General features: G+C 44.0%; 1 protein-coding gene across 1 annotated transcript in view; it reads left to right on the top strand.

The window, feature by feature from the left end:
• The first annotated feature begins 2803 nt into the window (after positions 1–2803).
• LOC115541027 (voltage-dependent calcium channel gamma-5 subunit-like) overlaps positions 2804–11167 on the top strand; it is a 63654-nt gene continuing 55290 nt past the window's right edge. Inside the window, exon 1 of the mRNA XM_030352737.1 lies at positions 2804–3036. Coding sequence (XP_030208597.1) covers positions 2841–3036 — 196 coding nt within the window. The 5' untranslated portion in view covers positions 2804–2840. The remainder of the gene's footprint in view (positions 3037–11167) is intronic.

Genomic DNA, 11167 nt, shown 5'->3' with positions numbered 1-11167 from the left:
GCCACTTGTTATGTACAATATATAATGATAGAGAGAAAGAGAGAGAGAGAGAGAGAGAGAGAGATATTTCTACCAAAATAAATGAAAAAATACACTTAAAATGAATTAATGCATTACTTGGCAGGGGATTAAAGCTTATCTTCAAACTAGAGTCCCTAGAACATGGATCATATATGGATTTCATACAACATGAGCCTGGCAGCTCCCCGACTGCGGGCAGCCCGATCCCGGTCTACGGCCAGGCTGCAGAGCCCCGCGGCCGGGCTGCGGAGCCCCGCGGCCGGGCTGCGGAGCTCCGCACCCGGGCTGCGGAGCCCCGCGGCCGGGCTGCGGAGCCCCGCTGTCGGGCTGCGAAGCCCCGCCCTCGGGCTGCGAAGCCCCGCCCTCGGGCTGCGAAGCCCCGCCCTCGGGCTGCTGCGGTGCCCCCGACGTGATTATTAACATCTAGAAAACACTTACATTTGTGGTATTCCATCCTGTCGCATCTTTTTGCCCGCCATCTGGCCTAGGATTTTTCTTGATTTTCCATTTTCTCCCACGGTATTGTGGGAGCAAGTCAGAATCTGAGTGTTTGACCATCGAAAATCAAAATTTTGAGGGGATGTTAGCCCTCCCCCTAACTTTTTCCTTTGCTTTACTGTGCGTTCACACCAAAGGGCGACAGGATCCCAGTTGAAATATTTCAACTTTGACGCGAATTTCGCGTGATGACAGCCAATCAGCGTTCAACAGCGTGGCCACTGAGTCACATGTGTAACGTAACAGCCAATCAGCTGTTATATTATATTATAATATAATAGTATATAATATAATATTTGTATATATAATATCACGGCCAAAAGCTCTGTGCGCCTCCGAATGGCCGTAGCGCTGGGAGCTCTCATAGGGATTGGGCTTCTCGGCTTTGTTTACCGGCGTTGCTATGTTTCCGGTCTTGTGTGTTCCAACGGTTTATTAGGTAGGCCTATCTTATAAATCTCTGTCTATTCAATACTTCATTCACTGCCTCTTCCGTGGTCATTACAATATTATAAATATACTGCGTCGGGTCCTCCGACATCTCTCCCTCTTCCACAAAAGGTAAAGACATGCAATGGTGGATATCATGCTGTGGCGCGACAAATTCGACAAAACTTGCACAGGGACAGATTATGATGTGTGGCGCGACAAAACTTGGTCGACAACGCGAACGGGCGACAAATTTCGTGTTTGGTGTGAACGCACATTTACTGTGTGTTCACACCAAACGCGACGGGGCGACAGGATCCCATACAAAGTGAACGTATAGACGCATATCGGGCGAATTTTTCGCGAGGGAAAACCGGTGACAAGCTTTGATTTGTAGCGCCACACTTTCGCCCTGCACAGGCAAGCGTGTTCACGAGGATTTGTGGCGCGACAAATTCACTCGAGTTGAAATATTTCAACTTTGACGCGGATTTCGTGTGATGACAGCCAATCAGCGTTCAACAGCGGGGCCACTGAGTCACATGTGTAAGTAACAGCCAATCAGCGTTCAACCGGCAAACTCGGTGCAGTGCAGTCCGGAGTGAACTGCAGCATGGAGGAGGAATTGATTGTTGCCGTTTGCGACTCCCGGAGCCCTATATACAATAGTATATAATATAATATGATTGTATACATAATATCATGGTCGAAAGCTCTGCGCGCCTTACTCTGCACGTTTACCGGCGTTGCTATGGTTTCCGGTCTTGTGTGTTCCAACGGTGTATTAGGTAGGCGGCCTATATAATAAATCTCTGTCTAATCAATACTTCATTCACTGCCTCTTCCGTGGTCATTACAATATTATGAATAGACTGCGTCGGGTCCTCCGACCTCTCTCCCTCTTCAACAAAAGGTAAAGACATGCAATGATGGTTATCTCGGCCATGGTTGAGAATGAATTGGCATGAAGCACCGTTGGCGGCCAAAAGTTGTGGCGCAAAAACTTCGCCTGACAAAACTTGCACAGCGACAGATTATGATTTGTGGCGCGACAAAACTTCAGCGACAAAGCGACCGGGCGACAAATGTCGCTATGTTTCGGACATGGCTCCACGGCGCGTGAACGCGCAACAGCGTGTGGTAAGGCTGAGATTTTCCTGTGAGCAATAAACCTAAGACATTCTCACGGAAAACAAAGATGAGAAGGAACTGACATGCTGTGCTCTCAGAAGAATCTTGCATTAAACTACTAAACTATGGTAACACAGGAGGGTTGAAACACAACTCACACATGCAATGCCGTTATTAACCACTAGATGTCTAAAGCAATAACTAATTGTGGGGGCAGAAACAAAGCTACAACAACACTCTGATCCGTGTACTCATTCTGACTCGTATGCATTAATACAGTATCAAGATACAACACTCTGTCTCTCAACATTTTACTCCACTACTTTTCACTATCTTTTAATCTATCCGTGTGTGTGTTTATATGTGTCTTTGTATTTTAATTATGTTGAGTACATTGGAGAGTTAAGATGTTTGTTAATTTGGATTATCCTCATTTACTGTACCTTTCCCTTGTCTCAGTCTCCCTCTCTCTCCCCCTTCTCTTTCTCAACACAGGGGGACTGATCCAGAAAGACTCAACCCAACACGTAGCACTCATCATCCAACATCTCCAAGGGTCATGCTTCTCTTTTAGGTAACGAACGCGAAGGGTTCTCCTCAGGGTTTGGATGTAGCCCAGAAGTAAACCAACAGCCATCCAGAGAGGTGGATTGACCATGTTTTCCATTGGGAGATCCATCCTGTCTCTGTGTTCCCCACAGATCCTGTGTTTTGGACTAGTGAGGCGGTTTTCAGGAACCCTGTGGACCGGGGGCTCCACCATGGGCATGTGCGGCCGCAAGGCACTGACCCTGCTGAGCAGTGTGTTTGCGGTGTGCGGCCTGGGCATGCTAGGCGTGGCCGTCAGCACAGACTACTGGCTGTATCTGGAGGAGGGCGTGGTGCTGCCCCTCAACCAAAGCACAGAGACACGCATGGCCCTGCACTCAGGCCTCTGGAGGGTCTGCTTCATCGCCGGTAGGGAGGATTGGGGGGGGGGGGGGGGGGGGGGCTAGGGGCTAGTAGGCTGTGGGTCAAAACAGTACGGTTGAGTGTATTACAGTAGATTGTGGTACAGTAGGGTTTAGTGTATTACAGTACAGTAGATGATGGAACAGTACAGTATGGTTGAATTTATTACAGTAGATGGTAGTACAGTAGTTGGTGGTACAGTGCAGTAGGGTTGAGTATATTACAGTAGATGGTAGTACACTATAGTAGGGTTCAGTATATTACAGTAGAGGGTAGTCAGTGTTTGTAATAACGCCGTTTTAAAAGAACGGCGTTAGGTAACGCTGTTATTTTTTCAGTAACGGGGTCATCTAAGTAATTACTGTTTCCGTCGTTACAACGCCGTTACCGTTACTGTACGTTAAACGCGGTGCGTTACTATGAATTGATTGAATAAACTGCATAATCCGAACGCACCCCTGGCTCCAAACGCAAACTGCTAGTGTGGAGACCGGGTGGGGATTAACAACGAGATAAGCGATTATGATTGGCCTTAAGGCAGAGTCATGTTTCATGGTAGCCAATCGGAGCCAGTGTTTTTACACACAAGCCAGGACACGCGCGCCACATACACACAGACACAGACACACACATGCAAACGCACACACCAAACAGATTCAAACTTTATTTTTTACAGTAAAGCAAATAGTTACTTTCATTTGTAACTATTTACTTTTATGATAGAGTAATTCAGTTACTAACTCAGTTACTTTTTGGAACAAGTCGTGAGTAACTATAACTTATTACTTTTTTAAATTAACGATCCAAACACTGATGGTAGTACAGTTGGCCAAGTGTATTACAGTAGATGGTAGTACTGTAGGGTTGAGTGTACGACAGTACAGTATTTTGTGGTACAGTAGGTGGTGGCACAGTAGGGTTGAGTGTACTACAGAACAGTAGATGGTGGTTCAGTAGGATTGATTGTATTACAGTAAATGGCGGTACAGTACAGCAGGGTTGAGTGTATTACAGTAGATAGGCTACATTATCCCGCTTATTACACGGCTACTTGCCAAAACGAAAAAATAACTTCACATGGTGTGTCTTTTTACAATTTATAATTCGTTACCAGCATTCGTAGTGTTGATCAGCAGAGAAATAGTCTGCCGAACGTCTTTGGTTGCTTAGCAACCAAAGACGCTGGGATGACAAGTTACCGGACTACTACCCATGCAAGTGAACGGAGCCTTCCACGCCATTGAGAAGACCCGTGTAATAAAGGCCTATAATATTTCTGTTTATGGCATAGATTTCTCCTCAGATTAGGCCAATAAAGCAATGATTAAAAAAAAAAAAAACGGTTTATTAGGTAGGCCTAATTTCGAATTTGTCGTGCCACAACAAGATAACCACCATTGCAAGTCTTTACCTTTTGTGGAAGAGGGAGAGACGTCGGAGGACCCGACGCAGTATATTCATAATATTGTAATGACCACGGAAGAGGCAGTGAATGAAGTATTGAATAGACAGAGATTTATTAGATAGGCCTACCTAATAAACCGTTGGAACACACAAGACCGGAAACCATAGCAACGCCGGTAAACAAACCCCGAGAAGCCCAATCCCTATGAGAGCTCCCCGCGCTACGGCCATCCGGAGGCGCACAGAGCTTTTAACCGTGATATTATATATACAAATATTATATTATATACTATTATATTATATATAGAGCTCCGGGAGTCGCAAACGGCAACATTCACTTTCTACTCCAAGCTGCACTTCACTCCGGACTGCCCTGCACTGAGTTTGACGGTTGAACGCTGATTGGCTGTTACGTGACTCAGTGGCCACGTTACATGACGTAGCCTATGCCCGGTGTTCAGTTACCCAACATTTATCGCATGCATTTATTAGCACCTTAATGTTTTCCAAGTGGAACATTTGTAGCTTTATTAATCGCTAAATAAATAGTAGCCTATGTGTTCTGCCCCCGCTTCTTTGTGTGTGTGGCGCGGTCTAGCCTGGTACATCAGCTCGGCAGATAGCTAACAGTATTCCCTCATAAAGAATGAAGCAGCTTGTTTCCTTTCCAAACTTTACTTAGGAAGCACTGTAAAACTGGACAGATACAAAATACATCTTTCAGTATTTCATACAGACGTTGTTCAAGAACAATATTCATATTTTGTCTGTTTAAAACGTTAACACATGCGTTAGCTTAGGGCTAACGTCTATTGGAAATTACATTAAGATGCTCGCGATTAGCATAAAGGATCAAAATATACATTCTGAACGAACTTAATTCCATGTCAAGATAACTGTATGACATGTACTTACAGGCGAACGTGTTTTCTGGCCAACCAATGCAAAAGAGAAGAATACGTGACTATTGCTTCACCATGCATCGTCGAACTACGGCAAGACTGCTAGTACAAAAACATTGCGTTAAAAGTTGACCACTAGGGGTCTACCCTTTCACCAAATAAACATCAGAACAGCCCACTATGTTATTTTTGATAAAACTATTATTATTATTTATTTATTTTTTTCGGTAGTCGTTTACTGATTTTTCCTTAACGGCAGTGTTTCACACGACCATTGTGTGGCGCGGCGCCACAGAATCAACATTGAGCGCCAAGAATCGATTCTGTCTTTTTTTTTATCATTAATTAATATTATTATTAATTATTTTTTTAAAACGCGATTTGGAAATCTAAAAATCGTTCCGTCCATTCATCTCCGTATAGCACTCGTTCTCCCTGTCATTCTCGTACACACACACACACACACGGAGCGAGAGCGACGATACGCTAACACATGAACCCACCGATGCCACCCGTTGCTTAGCAACCGGTCACGCTGGGGTTGATAAGTTACCGGAATACTGTAACTACTACGGAGTGATAATAACAAAGAATCAGGCAATAAATCCAATTTCCTTGACAGAGGTAAAGTTTGGTGTACATTAAAGTACAGATGGAGTGGACCAATTGCGAACTACTGCAGCTGCTCTAAGCTCTAAAGCGTCTTAGAGTACCATATTAAGCGCTATATACATTTCATTTATTATTATTATTATTAAGTTAAACCCCAAACTAATCGGAATTAGTGTTTATAGCGGACTACAGCACCTCTTCTATTCCGCATAGAATTCTATTCCGAACCGATTGTGGCGTATATATATGATACTTTTCTATTCCGATTGAGCTGTTCTTCCACATCTATGCGGATCAGATGTGTCCGCATGTAAACGCGGAGTTACATGCACACTCACTGACGGCTGATTCGCCCGCTCCTCCTGTCCACGCGCAATGCTTGAGGTCAATGGAAAAATATATTTGGCACGGAGAAGACGGTCTGCGACATTTGCAGTTTACCAAAGGTTAGTATGATATACTGTGGTCTAACACACCTGCCCAAATTTTTTGTTAACTCAGTAAAGGTAATATTAGCTTCATGAACTCAACGTTATTGATATTGAACATCCCGCACCCGTCATCATAGACAACGTCGTTGGTAACGCAGCGAACACTGCGATTAAGATGAAATACGGTTATAGTTTAGATAGGCCTATACGGTGCCCATATCAAAAAGAATAGAAAACATTTATTACATTCTATTCTTAATAATATTTTATTCTGACTCTGAATGTTTGTTGCTTTAATCCAGATGAGTATTGAAAAGTTTTTTCTGCACCAAAAAAGGCCTCGTCCAGACGACGCGGAGCAGCTTGAGGAGGTAGTTAGCTTAGTCTGAAATCAAGTTGTTTATTAAATATATAATACATTTATTTCGAATGTTCCTAGGCATCAAACAGTGCTGAACAACCCAGTGCTTCTCAGGGGCCGGGCTGTTCAGGAGAGATACTGATTAATATAGGCCAGGAGGACAGCAGACAAAATGTTGCTGAAACAACAGCTGAGGTGGAAACAGATTAGTGTAGATTTTAACTTTAAAAAAATAAGAGTAGGGAAAGTAATTTCGATCCTTCTGTTCCTGGTAGAGAAAATGTGCTGATCTGTTCATTGTAGGTCATCCAACCCTACATTACTGGCCTGGAGACAGAACTGAAAAGGAGGTTCCAGGAGCTGGACATCCTAGGAGCCTTTCAAGTCCTGCCCTCCCTGACAATATGTGCATTGCATTCATTATTTTAGTTAGTTGCCTTGTTGTACCTAGTAGCATATTGTTACTATTTATTTTATTTTTCCTAAAAAAGTTAAATATTGGTTCAGGTAGATCTTTAGATAATTTGTACTTGAAATAAAAACCTCCAGCTTTAGTTGTCTGTTGCAATTCATTCCTTGAATGTCACAGAATCAAAAGTTCTGGTAAAAACTAAACCCGTGCGCTGACGCCGCCGCGTCGCCGTGCCGCGCCGCCCGCCCTAACCCCCCCCCCACCCACCCCCGCACCACACATTGGTCCTTGGTCTGTGGGAAACACTGAACGGTTATGATTTACTAACCGGTTACACGTGTACACGTGTACCCGGTCACACCCCTAATAGACGCGTATCGGGCGAAATTTTTGCGAGAGAAAACGGCCGACAAGTTTTGTTTTTGTCGCGCCACACTTTCGCCGTGCACAGGCGAGAGCGTTCACGAGAATTTGTCGCGCGAAAAATTCGCTGGAGTTCAAATATTTGAACTTTGACCCGAATTTCGCGTGATGACAGCCAATCAGCGTTCAACAGCATGGCCACTGAGTCACATGTGTAACGTAACAGCCAATCAGCGTTCAACCGTCAAACTTAAGTGCAGTGCAGTCCGGGGTGAACTGCAGCATGGAGGAGAAAGTGAATGTTGCCGTTTGCGTCTCCCAGAGCTCTATATATAATATAATATTTGTATGCATAATATCACGGCCAAAAGCTCTGTGCGCCTCCGGATGGCCGTAGAGTCGCTTGCCAACCTTTTTTATTTTATCACTTGTGATAGGGTGACCAGATGTCCCGGTTTTGCCGGGACAGTCCCAATTTTGAGTTGCGTATTAGGGATTGGCATTCGATTAAGTTGTCTTAGTCGATCTTCGGGAGAATTAACGATCAATTCGTCGATTAATCGTTAATATTTTACATTAAAATTTAAAAAATTAATTATATTCAAAATGAAATGAAAATACAAATGCAGCGTGTTTTCCTCATTGGGATCTTTATTATTAGATGAACAACTCAGTTAAACCAGATCCGTTCAATAGTTATGCGCTACTCTGCTTTAAGCAACAGAGCATGCAGCTCGAAGCCGGTGCTCATAAACATAACTAAAAACACTACACTACCCTAGTTATAACTTAACCAACCAGTCTACGGATTTTTGTTCAGAAAGATGAGCATGTTGACATGCTCTGGGGTCAGACGCGACCGCAGCCTGGTGACCGTCAGTCCAGCCGCCGAAAACACCCGCTCTGAGGGGACCGACGTTGCGGTAATGCACAAATATCTCCGTGCTAACTTGGCAAGGCGGGGGAACAACTTTCCACAATCCAGGGGCTCAGAAAGTTTTTTATTTCTGCTTCGATGCTAACCTCGCCTTGAGTGGTAGGCCTATAGTGCTCCCCAAGAAGTCATTTTTTAAATCATAATAGTCCCACAACAGACTTCGCCGTGGCCTCGTCCGCTTCATGATTACATCGCCTTGTTCCAATATCCATACTATCCGTACTTACAAGTCAAAGTTTGAGTACGTAGGGCGTTCCGATTCAGATCGGGCGAAAATAAGTGTACTGAAAACTGTCGAATCGCGAAGTGTGTGGCGATGTACACTTTTCGTACTCAACTGCAGCCATCCTAGCTACGTAGCGGAAGAGGGCGAAGCCAGGCTGAGCCAAAGTCTGCGCATTTTCCACATAGCCTGCATTAATAGTCATTTTGTAGTTTTTATAGTTTTTATAGCTTTTTATAGCTGCTAGGCGTGAAGAGTTCACCGTTGAAAGCGGGATGTTTATTGCGGGGGAGGAGCCGCAAATTAAAATATTGCCCCCGTGTGGTAAAATATTTAATTGGACACTGCACTAGTTTAATCAATGAAACGTAATTTAATGAACGTAATTTACGAAATTCAATCAATTAGTCGATCGTCGATTAATCATGCCCATCCCTATAGCGTATCCTGAGTCCCGACAAAAGTCAAAGATCGCTAAAATGTCCCGGTTTTCCACCAACCACTATGAAATGTCCCCTGTTGTCAGCGATTACATAGCCAATGTGATCTAATTATAGCCCGATAATTAACTTACATTGAGTCAGTTGTGCTACTTTTTTTGTGGAATACTTGATGTGGCCCAGCCTGACCCAGACTCTACCTCCAGCGGCCACCAGGTAAGTTGAGTTTGAGACCCCTGGTCTAAACCCATTCCCGTGGTCTACACCAAGCCCACACGGTTCACACCCAGCCCATGTGGTCTAAACCCAGCCCAGTGGTCTTGTGGAGGGAATTCCGGAACCAAGTTGATCATAAACTGACCAAACTGGTTAGAATAAAGAGTAATCCGAACATATAACAATTATGGTCATATATTTGGGCAATAACGGTACAATAACATACAAACAATGCGTCTCTCAAAGGGCTCTGCAAGGAGAAGTTCCCTGCATGGGAAATCATCCTGCGTCTCTCCAGAAAGCCGCAAGCTGAAGTCTGATGCATTGACAAAAGCAAGGACTTCTTATACAGTAGCACAGGTCTCAGAAGTGCTGAAATCAGCTCTGCTCCACACATGATGCAAAAATCCATCCTGTTGTTACCCCTTCATCATCTAAGCTCTGTATCTTATTCCTTGCATTGTCTAGCCACTCAACCTGTTCCTAGTGTTGTCTAACGTTAACCTTTGTGCTTGGGGTATACCGGTCAAGAGGGAGCAGAGATCCCCTTATTAATTCTTCTCCTTTATGAGAATACAGGAAACTCTGTCTGTACTGGTCTGGGTGGATCTGGGCATCAATCCCATTATCCAGTTCAGCTAAACGAATTGATAATAATTAACTCCAAGAAGCATGGTGCCATTTAGGAAGGTTTACTCAAATTCGAAGAGTGAAACTGAAACACAAACATATCAGTTGCAAAACGGGATGCGCTCAAAATGCAAAAACACAATATAACATATCGCAATAACTAATGCTGCTATCCATTTGGATTTACGAAGTGGTAAAGTCGCAAATCTCCCAGCTTTCTTGCGGCATTTCACTGAGGCACGCCCCCTTTTGGTCGTAGTATCTCGTCGCTTTCAAAGTAGAGCGAGCAGAGCTGTACAACTCGCAAAGAAGATGGCTGTGCCCATAGTTAATGGGGGATGAGATGTATTTTCTTTCTATTTGTACCACGTTGGTGGTTTTAATGTCGTTTTTAAAACCTCTTACGCACTTGACTCATTGCTGCTTTAATCCGGTCACCAATATATGCATTGCACGGTCTTGCTTTGCGTGCAATTCAATGTAAAGTTTTGTTTTGAAGCTGGTTTGCTAAAGAGGCTATGTTGCTAATGATGACTAGCCTGCTACTACTCCCCCTCGTGGCTTGACAGAAACACAAATGGCAAACTGGAAGGCTGGAGCAAGGGAAATACGTCACGTTCTCGCTGAAGCTCGTAGTTCGTACCAGCGTACCATCCAAATGGATAGCAGCATTAGTGCACGAAAGTTGGAGCTTTACTGTATCTCTCCACAGGCAATAAACAGATATCGAAAACATAGCTGGCGCCATATAAAATGGTACAAATCGATGATCCAATTACCAAAATAATGCTGCAAATGCGTAGCCAAGGACATAACAAGCTGCAGTACTTACAAACATTGCGATCATACAATTAACAAAACCAGGAAGGTGGAAGATGCGATTTCTCTTGTGTTAATGTAAGTAGTAATCAGCGGAATCACTTCCGGAATGACCACTTCCGGTCCGACCGGAAGTACTAACAAATAAAGAAGGCTCGATTAAATAAAAGCCTCAGCATAAAAACAGCGACGAATAGGGTCCAGAACCCTTTCCTTTGAGTAAACATTATTTGATTTGATCATTGACCAATTACAATTTGGGGTCTGATATTTCTTCTCAGATAGACCCTATGACCCGTGACCAGGCGCGTCGTTAGACCTGGGCATTCGGGGTTATAGCCCCGGATCTTTTGGGATCAGCCCCGGATCTCTGCCGTAAAAAAATAA

This window comes from Gadus morhua, chromosome 3, assembly GCF_902167405.1.
Source record: "Gadus morhua chromosome 3, gadMor3.0, whole genome shotgun sequence".
In the NCBI taxonomy this organism is placed as follows: domain Eukaryota; kingdom Metazoa; phylum Chordata; class Actinopteri; order Gadiformes; family Gadidae; genus Gadus; species Gadus morhua.
The sequence above is the reverse complement of the archived record's forward strand: the minus strand, read 5'-3'. Positions and strand labels throughout refer to the sequence as shown.